The sequence below is a fragment of the Kwoniella shivajii genome, chromosome 5, assembly GCF_035658355.1.
Source record: "Kwoniella shivajii chromosome 5, complete sequence".
Classification (NCBI taxonomy): Eukaryota; Fungi; Basidiomycota; class Tremellomycetes; order Tremellales; family Cryptococcaceae; genus Kwoniella; species Kwoniella shivajii.
Genome location: NC_085912.1, coordinates 1,200,684 through 1,215,777, shown reverse-complemented (window position 1 = coordinate 1,215,777; position 15,094 = coordinate 1,200,684). Strand labels below are relative to the sequence as shown.

General features: G+C 41.8%; 6 protein-coding genes across 6 annotated transcripts; 3 read left to right on the top strand and 3 right to left on the bottom strand.

Annotated features, from left to right (window-relative positions):
• Positions 1-1,264: 1,264 nt before the first annotated feature.
• On the bottom strand, positions 1,265-4,376 carry IL334_004191 (uncharacterized protein; the record flags this gene model as incomplete). The annotated part of the gene is made up of 4 exons (XM_062935914.1): positions 1,265-1,472; positions 1,604-2,156; positions 2,220-3,731; positions 3,800-4,376. The coding sequence occupies 4 exons, from the start codon at positions 4,374-4,376 to the stop codon at positions 1,265-1,267; spliced, it is 2,850 nt and encodes a 949-aa protein (XP_062791965.1).
• A 924-nt stretch (positions 4,377-5,300) lies between these two features.
• Positions 5,301-6,528, bottom strand: IL334_004190 (uncharacterized protein; the record flags this gene model as incomplete). The annotated part of the gene is made up of 10 exons (XM_062935913.1): positions 5,301-5,426; positions 5,531-5,670; positions 5,749-5,809; positions 5,875-5,904; positions 5,964-5,986; positions 6,045-6,169; positions 6,222-6,273; positions 6,332-6,351; positions 6,413-6,440; positions 6,504-6,528. 10 exons carry the CDS (start codon positions 6,526-6,528, stop codon positions 5,301-5,303), a joined length of 630 nt encoding a protein of 209 aa, XP_062791964.1.
• A 408-nt stretch (positions 6,529-6,936) lies between these two features.
• Positions 6,937-9,686, top strand: IL334_004189 (uncharacterized protein; the record flags this gene model as incomplete). Its single annotated transcript, XM_062935912.1, has 4 exons — positions 6,937-6,945; positions 7,025-7,184; positions 7,278-7,591; positions 7,689-9,686. 4 exons carry the CDS (start codon positions 6,937-6,939, stop codon positions 9,684-9,686), a joined length of 2,481 nt encoding a protein of 826 aa, XP_062791963.1.
• A 451-nt stretch (positions 9,687-10,137) lies between these two features.
• IL334_004188 (uncharacterized protein) lies at positions 10,138-11,480 on the top strand (the record flags this gene model as incomplete). Its single annotated transcript, XM_062935911.1, has 4 exons — positions 10,138-10,689; positions 10,847-10,954; positions 11,023-11,043; positions 11,172-11,480. The coding sequence occupies 4 exons, from the start codon at positions 10,138-10,140 to the stop codon at positions 11,478-11,480; spliced, it is 990 nt and encodes a 329-aa protein (XP_062791962.1).
• Positions 11,481-11,848: 368 nt separating this feature from the next.
• On the bottom strand, positions 11,849-12,621 carry IL334_004187 (uncharacterized protein; the record flags this gene model as incomplete). The annotated part of the gene is made up of 4 exons (XM_062935910.1): positions 11,849-11,899; positions 12,133-12,318; positions 12,421-12,498; positions 12,619-12,621. 4 exons carry the CDS (start codon positions 12,619-12,621, stop codon positions 11,849-11,851), a joined length of 318 nt encoding a protein of 105 aa, XP_062791961.1.
• Positions 12,622-12,980: 359 nt separating this feature from the next.
• IL334_004186 (heat shock protein 60, mitochondrial) lies at positions 12,981-15,006 on the top strand (the record flags this gene model as incomplete). The annotated part of the gene is made up of 5 exons (XM_062935909.1): positions 12,981-13,182; positions 13,255-13,348; positions 13,424-13,646; positions 13,714-14,538; positions 14,599-15,006. The coding sequence occupies 5 exons, from the start codon at positions 12,981-12,983 to the stop codon at positions 15,004-15,006; spliced, it is 1,752 nt and encodes a 583-aa protein (XP_062791960.1).
• Positions 15,007-15,094: the final 88 nt, after the last annotated feature.

Below are 15,094 nucleotides of genomic sequence, written 5' to 3'. Positions count from 1 at the left end.
GGCAGCCAAGTGGATTGTTCAAAAGGAATATTTACTCCAGTGGAAAAGAAAGAAGGAAAGAATGGGAAATGAAGATTCGGCTAAATCATAGATCCGTAGCTCTGACAATAGCCATTCGTTCCTCTCATGCGTGTAACGTATGTGCCTTTACGGAACTTTGCTGACGGTGGGTTATTGGAACACAAGAGTTTGTTTTTATTTTTCTGGAGATGTTTTATCAAGGATCTAGTAGAAGATATGGACACCGGACACAGTTTTCTTCTGCACCTCATATCAAAGAAAGAATGGGTGGTTATACTGTCCAAAGATAACATGGTTCTGGTTGGATTCAGTCATTATATATCGTGCCACTTGAACGTTCTGATGACAATCATCAAGGTAGTAACTGCGGTACACTGGTTTCTGACGATAATAGCTCCGAGTGTAAACGCAAAGGGACGGAGTTGAAACCAAAGGAAAGGGATGGGAAGGGGGAAGGAACGGGTAACAGCGTGTTATACAGTAGACTGAAAGAGAATGACGTCTTTCATTTGATCTTTTCTGTTTCAGTTCCCATCAAACCACAAGGGTTGTTGCTTGAATGCTCCCATGTATAGGTGTAAAGGGGGAACGGGGGTGTGGCGTTGATGGTCAGTGCATTTGATCTTTGAGCCACCACATATGACGTCCTGATCAATGACTGACTGGGTTCAAGGTGTCATACCTTTTCATGATACCTTTACACTTGGAAAGTAGGTGTTCATCTAATTCTGGACTATGATAGTCCAGCTCGGTCAGATGATTCTGTATTGTGATCATACAGTACACGTGCTTCGTTCTATTGATGATCGCCGTGATCCCCATCTTCTCGGATCATTTCGCTCCCAACAAGAATCCTTCACTGGCTGTGTCTCAATCACTGAGGCGTTTGTGACTGTTGAACATGAAGATGGTATGCCCTACTGTTTTTTTCTCAACCGTTATACATAGTACAGTGGATCGAGCTGTAATAGCTCATGCTTGCTGAACAGATCAATTCACTCCCTGAACGTGACGAGAGGAAGCACACTTTCTGAGATATCTCTCTCAAGTAACCTAACTTTCTGTCCCGGCGGCTCAGGTTCCATGAAACTAGCTTTCAATAAAATCTGCATACGATACAACCACTCTCCAATAAATGTTCATCATCTTCTACATGATTACACAATGTATACACGTGAACAAATTCATTTTCGGTCGTAAAGTCATCGTAAACATCCCCACCATTCATCATGATAGATAGACATCATACCCATTTCAACGGACCATCTCCAGCCGGTGTAACAGAATGTTTCCCGGCTTTACCATCTACCCCTGGACCCAAATGTGGACTTGGTATAGGCGAAGCTCTCGTTGTTATCGTCGAAGAAGTGATATTCAATGGTCGGAGAGATTCTAATCCAGCTTTAGAAACTCTACGTCCAGGCTGAAGTGTCGTACGATCTACTGGCGCTCTATGCAGTTGCACAGATTCACAATGACAATCAGCTTATTTCCCAGTTCTTGTACTTTTGAACTTGAGCGAATGACCCTGCAGTAGAGACCATTGCTTGGCAAGTAATCCAAACTACGACGACTGACTCACCTTCTATGATGTACCCATTGACCGTTTTTCCGAACCTCTCTTTCATCTCCAAATTGTCTTCTTTCCTTCGAATCATGATTTTGACCTTTTTCATCATCTTGACGAGATATATCACCTATGGGAGAATGAGAGATTTTAGATGGTCTTGAATGAGTGTCTAAACTGCTTGACCAAGTAGGAGGTAAACTTTCTCTTAATCTTTCTCTTGGTTTTGTCGTGGTCGTTGCCGTACCAACTCCCCTTGATCTTTGATCCGATAGTTCATCTTCATTTCTTTTGTTGGAGGATTTATTGGTATTGGTAGAAGGAGAACTTTCACCATGTACACCACCAGATTGTTTTAAACCTAATTCTGATTCTTCGAATTGCATTAATTCAGCAACAAACCCTATATTGGGTGAAATACCTTTACGTCTTTCTGCCACGTAAGCATATGAAGTCTTCAATGTCCAAGCGTTGGCATGAATCAAATAAGCTAAAACAACAGTCACTGATCTTGATTTACCAGCTTTACAATGCACGTAAGTTGGAGCAGAATGCAATCTTGCATCATCTGATTAAAGGACAATGTCAGTCCGACTGCTGTGTCGATGTGTAATGAACATTTCATACTTACCTAGAAAACCGCAAGATTCCCTCATACCTTCTTTGACACCTGATTCTTCTACTATGTCTCTCATTGGTATTCTGTGATACCTGAAATTATCTTTAAGCTGTAGATCTGAATCATCGTTACATTCTAATGCAACATTCAGAATCCTTTTGACACCTATCCTCTTGAGATATTCTACATCTTGTTGTGATGATATTTCTGGACCTAGATAGAGGAATGATGGCAGGATTGTCGAAACGATGAATGGATTTAAATCACTCTTGATGGTTGAAACTTCTTCATCCCCATCGGACGAACGTGAATCAGGTGTAGGGTATATTCCAGGTGTTCGACTACCATTTGTTTTTGCGTTTGATCCCCATGCAGAACCTGGGACGAGTGATGCAGGTTGAGGATGTGTATCTTGACCGTCCTTCATTCGATGATTGACACCGCCGAAAGAGCTTGGTGATGGGGGAAGTTTCGATTGTGCATGGCATAACGTTTGGAATGAACCTAAATGCGGTGTTTTAGGTATGTTCATGGTCAGACCAGGTGATCGAGGTGATCTTGATTTCGTTGAATGTGATCCAGTATCCACCGAAAGTAGATTTGATCGATTCCCAGCACCTGGCGTTGGAGGAGATTGCTCCGTATTGAATGATCCGAATGTAGCGCTTCGAAGAGGTCTGTCCAAATTCAAACTTAATTTGGGTGTGCGACGAGATGTAGCAGGTCCATTTGCACCTCCGCCAGTAATTGACAAAGAAGGCAGATTTCGTCTAGCATTGTTGTTGTCGGGTTGACGGTTCACTCCAATTGGGGAAGATGAAGGAGGCATCGGGGGAGGGACAGGAGAAATGTCAAATGCAGGTGCAGATCTAGGTTGCGGCAGAGAAGAGGAGAGAGTAGGTCCGATTCGAACACTTGTTTCTCCTGATACCAACATATCTTGAGATCTGGATGATGTTAATACACTTCCCCATCCTCCACGAAGAACTTTGACATTTCCATCCCGCACCAATCTTTTCAACGTATCATAGAGTACTTTTGCCAGCTCATCCGTCATTGTTGAACCGACGATCACAACATCCATGTACCTGTCCGTCTCTAAGGTGTCCCAAACGTCTCTACCAGCTTGCGTCGAGACAAACCCGCCTAACGATTCCCAACTCGTTGCTGGTCCAGCTGGCGACTTTCTCAGTCGCTTAAATATCAAAGAAGGTATGGAGATATTTGCCGAACGTGGAAGATGAGAATGTAGAAATGAGCCAAGTGGACGAGTATCGATGATCAATAATTGCGAAGACGAATGCAGTAGTCGCAGGGTATCATCGATCGATATCAATTCTCCTTCAGAACCAGATATCGAATTTTGCTTAATATGGTCTAAGTTGGGTGTTGGGATTCCACTTGATCCTCTATCCGAGTCTGATTCGTGTAATGGGGAATCTAGAGGACGAGCCATGAGATTCTGTCGAATTGTTTTACGAAGAAGTGAAAGATCTTGTAAATCGTTAGAGAGGGAACTTGCACCTGTATTCAAATGCTGTGTAAGCTCTCTTGGTCCACATGGACTTGGCGATATTCAAAGGCGAGCTTACCATCACTTGTTACAGAACTAGCCGTCAAAGGTTCTTTCACATGTGTATCCCTTTCTATTCCGACAGTACCATTCTCATAGGGAGATTCTCTCGTTTTGCCAAGAACTAACGGGTTGGGTCTTCTCTTCGGACCGGGACTTTTCGTCACTATAGAAAGTGGAGTAGATTTTGCTCTGTCAGGTATTGTACCATTTGATGTATTGCAAGTTGATTTGGTTGGTGAAGTGAATTTGGGCCATTGAGACGAAGGAAGTTTCGATGTTGATGATGATGGTGATAAAGCAGAAGTAGATTTAGGTGATTCAACAAGATATGGTAATCCAGGTGAATATGTAGGAGATATGGACCTTGATGAACTAGAACTTGGTGAACCGTTTGTTTTCATATATGTAAATTGTAAATTCTGCTCATCATCATCATCATCATCATCATCATCATCATCGGTTGAAGCTAGGAATCCAGGAAAGAAAGATCTAGGCAAATCGTCATTTCGTTGAGTGTGAGTGTTGGGAGGCGGAGTTGATCTGAAAGTCGGTATTGATCTCTTTGAAATTGCGTTGTCAATGCCCGTAGACATGATGACTACCTATGAGATTTTATTGGAGTAATATGCTCAGAATGAAGATCAAGATGAAGGTGAAGACGAGGATGTCAGATTGGATTTTCTCTTGTTTTTCGTTTGATATCTATATCGTATATTTCGCACTTGATATGCTGTGGAGATAATATCTTGTAAATTGTTTGCCTCTTGGAACGAGTCGTCAAACAGTAAGATACCAGTGAGATTTCGTACTACTGCGCTGTAGACTCAATCACTGAATCATGAAACATCCAACCATGTTCTTCCAGACCTTTGTACTTTATAGTTCCAAACTCTTTCCTCGGAGGATCCATTCGCGGGACAACCAGTCGTTTCCAATGTCAAAAATGAAGATCGTTATCAAACGTGTTGGAGTACGAGTTAGATCAAAAGTGATCAGGATGCGTAGTAGGTGATAGTAGAGGAAGAAAGGAAAGTGTAGAAAGGATATTCTATCCCAAACAATGTATGGGCAATAGAGCGGGGTTGTATAAACGAATGAATGAATGATTGAATGAAACAACAGCTGATTATTGATTGACTTTACGCGACTATTTTTTGACATATTATTACGTGCATGTTTCATAAATTCATAAATAAAAGCACTCCATAGACAAGACAGTTTAATTACACTGTGGTTCAGTGACATACCACTCTCGATGCAATATGCTTTGAACGATACTATGAGTTCATCCTCAAAGGCAGTGTCCAAAGAGTAAACAAAGCACTTCTAATCAACAAAGTCTGACAACCTCGTCAATAAACGTCTGTTGAAGGTTGACGGAATACCGGTTACACATCGTACCTTTTCCCCTTTCCTCCCCTTGTCCCTCGTTCCTCTTTGAAACAAGACTCAAATGTATTGACTTCCTTTCAACATCCAAGCATACATTGAAAGAATACAATAAAATACATCAAACGTCACATGAAATCATCATCACTCCATTGTTCCTTCTCCGCAAAAGCGTCTTCAGTATACATGCCATCATATGAACGAGCTTTCTTCTCTTCTTCCCATAACTTTTTCTGTTCTTGCTCTTTCTTTGCCTACGTTCGTGACCAAGTTATACATCAGCATTGGAAACATGTACCTCGTTCTGACAACGAGGGACGGACGCCATTATGAAATTTCATTCTGGAGGTGAACATACCCTTTCAACAGCCTCTGATTTCTTCTTCTTTCCTTCTTCCCTCAGTCTATCTTGTCTTTCAGCTTCGTGATCCACTTCTTTTTCGATCTTCGTTTTGTTCAGTCGATTCACTATAGCATTATCCCTAGCAGGGACATGTACTGTAATAAAGAAATGATCCAATGTCAGCTTAGATTGAATCATCCTCAACTACTCCCGTGTCCCATTGATTCACTGACCTCGTTTCACCTTCCTATCCGAATGAAAAGAAACTTGTCCCACAGCCATATCTCCTGATTTCTACAAACATACTCATTTACTTAGCACTTTCCTCTCAATCTTTGTTTGGTATGATCGTGACTGACCTTTAGATTTGGGAAAGGGGTATATATCACCTAGCCTAAGGGGTAAGCATCGCATCCTCTGTTATGCAATTCGTCAAACATATACTTACAGTTATATTATCCTTCTTATTACCTGTACTACAGTATGAGCTAATTACCATGAATCATCGACCAAGGAGATACTAACCTACCCTCTATACTATTCGCTTTTACTAATTGAGCAGCATCGTTCAATAATGCCGACGGTAATTTATCCCATTCACCATGAGGTTGATCAGGTGGTTGTCGAAGGTATACATGTGCCGAGGAGAGTTTACTACGAGAAGGTATCAGCTTGATCTCAAATCGCTGTGTGAGAAAAAACGCACTCTACGTGAAACCATATATCTGTAGGTAATCCACATTTCAACAGTTCTTCATCTATCGGTCGAGATTAGCTATCGTTAGATTGAAGATTGCATAAGATCAACGGACGGACTTTCAACTTTATCTCTTCCCCTGAAAGGTTTGCAGATGTCAGCTTCTGTGTACCAAGACTGTCCAGCCAGATGAAGCTCACATGTATATCGTTACCGGAGGAGTAACCGCTACGACATATTATTAAGCGGTCAATGGTATGCTCATGATATTTCTATACGAGCGTAACATACCCTTTGACGTGAAGAAGATGACCATTGTTAGGTATCAGAAGCCCTGTATTGTCACTGCTGTTTTTACCTGAGGATTCGCTGGCTGCCTTGCTGCTTGCTGGGATATCTTTCAAGTTCAGTACGTATATTAGATAAAAAGTCCAAAAAGTCGAAAACAACTCTCTTTATCAGATTGCAGGTGAACACCCTCCACCGACCTTTAATAGTTGTGAAGCAATGAGGGGTGATAACGCCGTAACTCCGGCTGGGTGTGGCAGTCGATCGTCTTGTTGATGCCCCGCGTTTCTTTTGATTTTCAGAGATGTATTGATTGATTTCACGTCGTTTCTAATGAGCAGTGTATTGTTGAATCTGATTTTTGGACTGATTGTCATACCTCTTCAGAGACATCTCGAACAGGTCAAACAGCGAGACCGTCATAAGCTGGAAAAAAATGTCATCTGTGAGCTGCCCAAAAAATCAAATTGTATTCTCAGTCAATTTCAGCTGATCAATCTTTGATCTTTCTTTAACTTCTACAGATTGACGAATTCGCTATTCCTAATACGATACTTCGTCATTTCGATTTATCGTCAACGCCATGGAACGAACTTTCTTCACCTCAAATAGAAAACAAAAGGAGGAACCTACCAGATGGTAAATTATTCTTTGATCGTTTATTAGAATTAGTTGGTCTTGACGGTACGTCTAAAAACTCCCATCCCCAATCTATCCCAAATCATGTGGATAGAGCTACTTCAATCGCTTACCCACGCTACTTTTTCGTTCATATAGGTCCGTCATTGTATCCACCTAATACACCTGCTGCTCTGCGTAGACTACTTCATTCGATACAATCATTGGAATTAGATCGTCTGAAAAAAGATTGCTTCCTATATTACTTGTTGAAAGATTATGATGGCATCTCATCAGAATCTCAACCAACGATGGAAATTGACGACGACGATCAAGAGAAGATGAATCAGAGTAAATCACCCAATGGACATGTATCAACTAAATCTGATGGTTTCGCCAAGAAAAGGTGTATGCCTTTGACTTGGAAAAGATTTATGGACGGTTATTGGGCTTTAGATCATGGTTCATATGAGGTAAGTGTTTTTCATATACCTTGTGAGATGGAAATGGACAATCTGAACGATCAAGCAGACATGTGGAATCTCTCTCTGATATCTTCTTGATTGTTAGACTGCCATATCATCACTTTCAGATCCATCAATAACGATATTAAATTTCGTTCCGTCAATAATTCAAACTCTTTCAACACACGTTTCACCTCCTTCTCATTCTTTATCATTGATACACCATTTCCTCGTATCTGCACATCCTGAACTCACCACGCAAGAAGAAAGTGATGTTCGATTGATAGCATTAGCTTCATCTGGAAATTTATCTCAAGCATTCTCATTAATCAGATCTAATGAATCGATGGAAGAGAGGAAAAGAAATAGAGAAAATGTCTATTGTTGGATATTAGGTTCACCCAGAATATCATGCGGTTCAGGTTCAAATACATATGGACATGATATTCAAGTTAAATCATTAAAAGAATTATTACATATACCATCATCAACTGAAGAAGATGAACATTTAATTGATTTTCTAATACATCCACCTATTGATATCAGAAATAATATATCTTCCACTGCGTTATCATTGTTACATGATCTAGTAACTCTGAGGTTGATTCATCAAGGCCAATATTCAGAATCACTTTTATTAGATAAACAATTAGTTGGAAGCGGTGGAAATGTCGGTAAAGAAAAAGATCGCCAAAGACGTAGAGAAATGGTTAGAGAGTTTATATCAATTTTACCTGAAGCTCAAAGAAGAGCTCTTCTAGCTGATGTGGAATCAAAACAAATCAATGGATCGAATGGACTGAATGGAGAAGATACTGAAATGTCTTCATCGATATCGGATTCATGGATTAAAGTGAATACGAATGGACCTTCTTATGCCGAAATAGCTTCTGAACCCCCTTCAATCCCAATTCCTGCTGCTATAAATTCCCATCCATCCCCCGCTATAATCTCCGATCCTTCTCCCGTTCCCACGCCTGTATCTGCTCCTACACCGATAAAACCATCCACGACTCATACATCATTATTCAACGCTGCTCAGAATTCTTCATTGCAACCATCACCCCAAAAACCCTCTTCACCATTCTCGGGTCCACCTAGATTCGCTCCTGGATCATCTACCACTGTGCCTTCTCCCCGAAGAGTGTTATCAGGAAGTCCTTTCAACTTGCCTGCTTCTTCGTCAAATTCAAAAGCTAGAGGTAGTCCTGCTCCGACCCTGAAATTACCCAAGCAAATCATCAATGACGATGAGGAAGAGGAAGGATCAGTTCTAGCAAGGCGAAATACAGGCAGAGGGAGAGGAGCAGGAAAGGGAAATGGTAGATCAGGAAGAGGCGTCTCGATGAGTGTCGAACCTGATGCTGATTCAGAAGAAAATCAAGATCAAGAAATAGAAACGATGGAAATCGATCATCACACCCATTCTATAGAACCTATTTCTGAAGAACCTTCTTCATCATCCAATTCCAAAGATGTCGAACCTCCCAAATCCATTCGGAAGTCCAGACGAGTTGTTTCTTCTTCTCAAAAGGAAAAACCAAAGGAAACCACACCTCCTCCTCCATCGTCCTCTCGGAATACAAGACAATCAACCGCACCTACCACACCAGGGATCAACGGTATGCCAGGATCGTTCCTGCCTTCAGACAAAGACAGTGAAGAGATGCCACCTCCTCCTCCTCCACCAGCAACAGGCGGAAGATCGACAAGAGCATCATCCAATGCATCTACAACAGGATCAAAAGCTAGATCAAGAATGACTAGATCCGCTTCTCGTGCAATCTTAGATGAAGATGATAATAATGATGGTGATGAAAATTTAGCTACTCCAGGTCCACCGAATAAGAAAACAAAATCTACAATCACGAGGAGAAATAGATCAAGTTTAGCTCCCAGTGAATTCACAGATGATGGTATAAATACGAGCACGAATACGAACAGTGTTAGAAGATCCACGAGAAGTAGGACTGCTCAACCTTCAGAACAAGGTAGTCCGACTCCCAGTTTAGCAAGAAGTGAAATCAGTACTTCTAGTAGAAGAGGGACTAGTAGAGCTGGAAGTTCGACTCCCAGAATGACCACAAGGACAAGGAGAGGATAGATGTTTTATACAAAGTCTTTAATCAAGAAGGCATGCATAAACACTTGTTATTCTTCAATAAGTCATTGATCGTAGCGAGATTGATCGCTAATATCCGTTAATCTCGCTCTGTGAGGTCTGAATCTCTGGTTGGGTATCGACCAGTACAATACATCGATGGCGTTCATGATCTATTCAGCTAGAATCAGCACTGAGCAGCGATCATGAGCTCATGCATTGGTGTATGTGCTCGATGGGGAAGACCTCTTCTCTTGATTTTGGAGTGGAATGCCTAAGTTGAACATCATCTCGTATTCGACGCGGTAGTCACCGCAAACGGAAGATCCGAACGTCGTCGTGAATTATTGATCCTAAGTTACATACACGCTGTTGTTACTCTTGACACCACTGGATTCCATCAGATACCACGATCTGTATCAGACACCAGAAGAGATACGCTCAGTCAAAGCCAATGACATCGTCAAATAAACGACCTTGTTCATCCTCTCCATCTCCAATATCCGACTCGAGTATCAATGGTGAAGGAGCTCCTTCATCATCCAAGAAACGGCGTACATCTCCTCCCTCATCTTCTTCCACTGTTAACGACGAAGGAGGTACGAAACCTAATTCTGTTCAATCGAAGATAATCTCACTACATTCATGGCTTCATCCCTCTTTACCAGAACCTATACAAAGTCATTCACCTGCATTACATTCATCTTCATCAACTTTTTTATCATTCACCATATCGTTCGTGCCTCCTTCCCACATAACAGCTCTCCCTTCGTTAGAGAAAGAATGTCGTAGGATAGTGAGGGAGTTGGATGTGATTTCATTAGTAGGGAGTACGTTATTGGAGAGTGACGAAGGGGCTTTCGCAAATGGAGAAGGAAGGATACAAAGTCAAGGTAAAAATAAAGGAAAACACAGAGCGAGAGAACCAGATCATAGAATATGGGCTTGTAGAACATTGACTTTGAAAGAAGGAAAAGATGGTACAGGAGGTGAAGGTGATTATCAGGTAAGTCAGTCAACTGGGTTTATTCCTTTTAACATAGCCTTTTCTCTCTATCCATTAACGAATACAAGTTCCTATCATCTCATTTCCATACCACATAATAACACCGGATATCATGAGAGGAAAGCAGAATTGCCCGCTAACATTATATCTTTTGTAGCTCTTGGAAGCTTCTTTTGACGATAACGAGAAATACGGTGGACAAACTATACTGAAAACGTTAAGGGAGAATAACGGGATTGACGTCTTAAGCATTTGTTGTAGATGGGTATGTCCTTCTTTTACGACTTCTTACAGGAAAGAAGCCGATGAGCTGACATATTGATTTGATCGTAGTATGGAGGGGAGATGATAGGTGTAAGTTAGCCATTTCATTTCCAGTCCTGAAAGGCTTTTTTATGCTCGACTACCTAATTGTATCATGCAAGCAAAAATAAAAGAAAAGAGGGTATAACGCTGAATGTGTCCTTTCCTTTTTCACTTAGCCAATACGATTTCAACATATCTCTACTACAGTACTGACGTCTCTCCGAATGACTTTGAAATCAATGACTCTGAGAGATTTGCGAACGAATCTCGAATCACTAGATGAAGAAATCGGTCAACTCAGAACAAGCTTGTTATCATCTGCCAAAGACGATAGTTCTTCATCTCAAGTTAACGGTAGTGAATTTACGCAAATTCAGGGGAAATATGATGATATTGACGATGAAAAGAAGTTGGAGAGACTTGTTATAGCTAGAGAAAGGACCAAAGAAGCTTTGGAAAAAAAGTTGACTAGCCAAGGATCATAAACCCAATTTCTCTTTCAACAATACAGTTTACCCATCAGATTAAGCAGACCAAAGAGCTCAGCTCGAATTCCGAACTCAGCTTGACTTCCGATCCTATGCAGACGGAAGGTTCCTTGAAAAGCGATCATCGAAAATGTCAACAGCACTTGATCTATGCCATTGCCGTTAGGACATCTTTGATTTCCACATCACGTAGTAAAGTGGAGTGGGGAACTTGATTCATGCATATGCAATGTTTTGTTTATAATGACACTATTACCCAATTGATTGAAATGATATTTTCGATCGATTAGTTCTGTAGTAGATATTGTGCTTCACTCCGTCCTCCTTAACCTAAAATACTCTGAGTTCCGGTTTGGCATAGCCACTTATTCAGTGATCTTGGCAAGGATCTCAGCGTCCTTGAAGAGGTGATATTCCTATTCAAGAGATAATGGGTCAGCTCATAGACGAAAGTGCAATGAGATAGCCACGGGAGAATGAGAAGAGCGGAAAGAGTGATGTGATTTGTCTGTAGATTTGATATTCCGGTGACTTTGACGATTGGCTGTTCCCCCTCATAATACATTCCCCATCTCGGTACCTCTCTTTCCTCTGTTGTCTAGTTTCACGTACTTCCGCTTGTTCTGCAAAAAGTTAGATTTTCACTCACCTCTTCTCCAACTTTAATAGGACTTCCACCCCAACCAGGTAGCAAGACTCTATCGCCGACTTGTACGCTGACTGGGTTCACTACACCTTCCTTGTTGGGTGCACCTGGGCCTACGGCAATAACTGTTGCCTCAGGGAGGGGTGATGATGTGGCTGATGAAGGGAGGAAGAGACCAGTAGCGGTTTTCTAAACAAAAGAAAAGAAAAGACAGAATTGTCAGCTTGATATCCTGTCAATCTGTCGTGTGATACCAAGCAGTGTCAATATGTTCCCAAGTGAGACACTCACAGTCTCAGCCTTGAATCGTTGGACGAGGACTCGGTCAAGAAGAGGTTGAAGGGATCTGATGGATTTGAAGGTGGCAGACTACAGAGTACGTCAATGAGATTTGATCAGTAAGAGAGGATCTCGCTAAAGGCCGAGTGAAATTCCATTTCTTGACTCTCAAAAACGGTCCAACCCTATCATCATGTGTCTAAAACTCACCATTTTGATTATATTGGTATTGATGTCGGGTATTTCTGGATTGGTCGATGAGTGTGTCCTTCTCTGAAAAGTTATATTCAAGTATATCTGCGATCTACGAGTATATTTCTAGACATTTCTGCACACTGGATTGAAGATACACTTTCCCACGGTGGTATCATCCCATTTTCCTCCGATCATTCTAGATTCAACCCAACAACACATCGACATCCCCGAACAATTCTCAACTTTTTACATTTTAATACTCTAATCTGCAAATTAAAAAAGCAAAAGCAAGCAAAAGCAAAAGTCTTTCATTTGCCACCCTTATTCCTTCTATCTCTCCCAATAAACGCCAAAAAAGGTCATCAATTACGAATATGATGAATGTTCTTCGATCCCGATCTGCTCTTCCTCGTCCCGCTCGACTCCTCCAATCTACCTCCGCTCTCACCAGAAGAGGATACGCATCCAAAGATGTCATTTTTGGAAATGACGCTAGACAAGGAATGTTAAGAGGTGTCGATATCTTAGCTAAAGCAGTCAGCGCTACTCTTGGCCCCAAAGGCCGAACAGTCATCATCGGTGAGTTCAACCCCTCACTCTGGAAAAGTGACGAGGGTGGTATAGCTGACTAAGATCTTGAATTGGAATCAGGCCAAAGTTTCGGTGGACCAAAAATCACCAAAGATGGTGTATCTGTAGCTAAATCAATCACACTCAAAGATCCAGTAGAAAACCTTGGTGCTCGGTAAGCTATCGGCATTGTCAATAACATATGTCAGACAGCTGACTGATTTTCATTCTTCCATTCATACTATTTTAGTCTCGTACAAGACGTCGCTTCAAAGACCAATGACACTGCCGGTGACGGTACCACCACCGCTACCGTCCTCGCTAGAGCTATCTATGCCGAAGGTGTAAAGAACGTCGCTGCTGGTTGTAACCCCATGGATCTCAGACGAGGTGCTCAAAAAGCCGTAGAAAAGGTTCTCGAGGTTCTCGAGGCTAATAAGAGAGTCATCACCACCAGTGAAGAGATTGCACAAGTAAGTTTATCTTGATCGATTCATCTGAAGTATGAACAACGAGGCACTGACACTTTTGGTTGTACAGGTCGCAACCATCTCCGCTAACGGTGACACTCACATCGGTGCCATCATCGCTCAAGCTATGGAGAAAGTCGGTAAAGAAGGTGTCATAACCGTAAAAGAAGGTAGAACCATCGAAGATGAGATTGAGATTACCGAGGGTATGAGATTCGATCGAGGCTTCCTTTCACCATACCTTATCACCGATGCCAAAAACCAAAAAGTTGAATTAGAGAAACCATTTGTACTCCTATCTGAAAAGAAAATCTCTGCTCTTCAAGATATTCTTCCTTCCCTTGAAATCGCCGCTCAAACTCGACGACCCCTTTTGATCATCGCTGAAGATGTTGATGGAGAAGCATTGGCTGCTATCATCCTCAACAAACTTCGAGGTCAAATCTCCGTCGCTGCCGTCAAAGCACCAGGTTTCGGTGATAACAGAAAATCAATCCTTGGCGATATCGCTATCCTCACTGGAGGTACAGTGTTCTCCGATGAACTTGATGTAAAACTCGATAAAGCTACCCCAGATCTTTTCGGTTCAACCGGTTCAGTCACCATAACCAAAGAAGATACCATCATCCTTAATGGTGAAGGTGATAAATCTCATATTCAAGCTAGATGTGAACAAATCAGAGGTGTCATCAACGACGCTACTACAAGCGATTACGACAGAACTAAACTGCAAGAGCGATTGGCTAAACTCGGTGGTGGTGTTGCCGTCATCAAAGTTGGCGGTACTTCTGAAGTTGAAGTTGGAGAGAAAAAGGACAGATACGATGATGCTCTTAATGCTACCCGAGCAGCTGTTGAAGAGGGTATTGTACCAGGAGGTGGAACCGCTTTATTGGTAAGTCAAGACCTGTCTCTCGTGTTATATCCGATCATGCAGCGCTGACTTGTACTGCAGAAAGCATCTATCCAACTTGACTCACTCAACCTTGAGAACTTTGACCAAAAGCTCGGTGTATCAATGATCAAACAAGCTATTCGACGACCCGCTCGAACCATCGTCGAGAACGCCGGTGAAGAAGGTTCAGTCGTAGTCGGAAAGTTATTATCTGAAGAATTCTCCTCATCTGATAAATTCAACTGGGGTTATGACGCTGCTACTTCACAATACAGAGATATGATCTCTGCTGGTATCCTTGATCCTTTGAAGGTAGTCAGAACAGCTCTTGTAGACGCATCGGGAGTAGCAAGTCTTTTGACCACTTCAGAAGCTTGTGTAGTAGATGCTGAAGAGAAGAACCCACCACCAGGAATGGGAATGGGAGGTATGCCAGGAATGGGCGGCGGCATGGGTGGAATGATGTAGGACAAAGTAAGAAGAGAAATCAAAGATATCGAAGAGAAAGTAGAAAAAGAAAAAGGGTTATCTCGGACCAAACAAGGGATAATTTCTA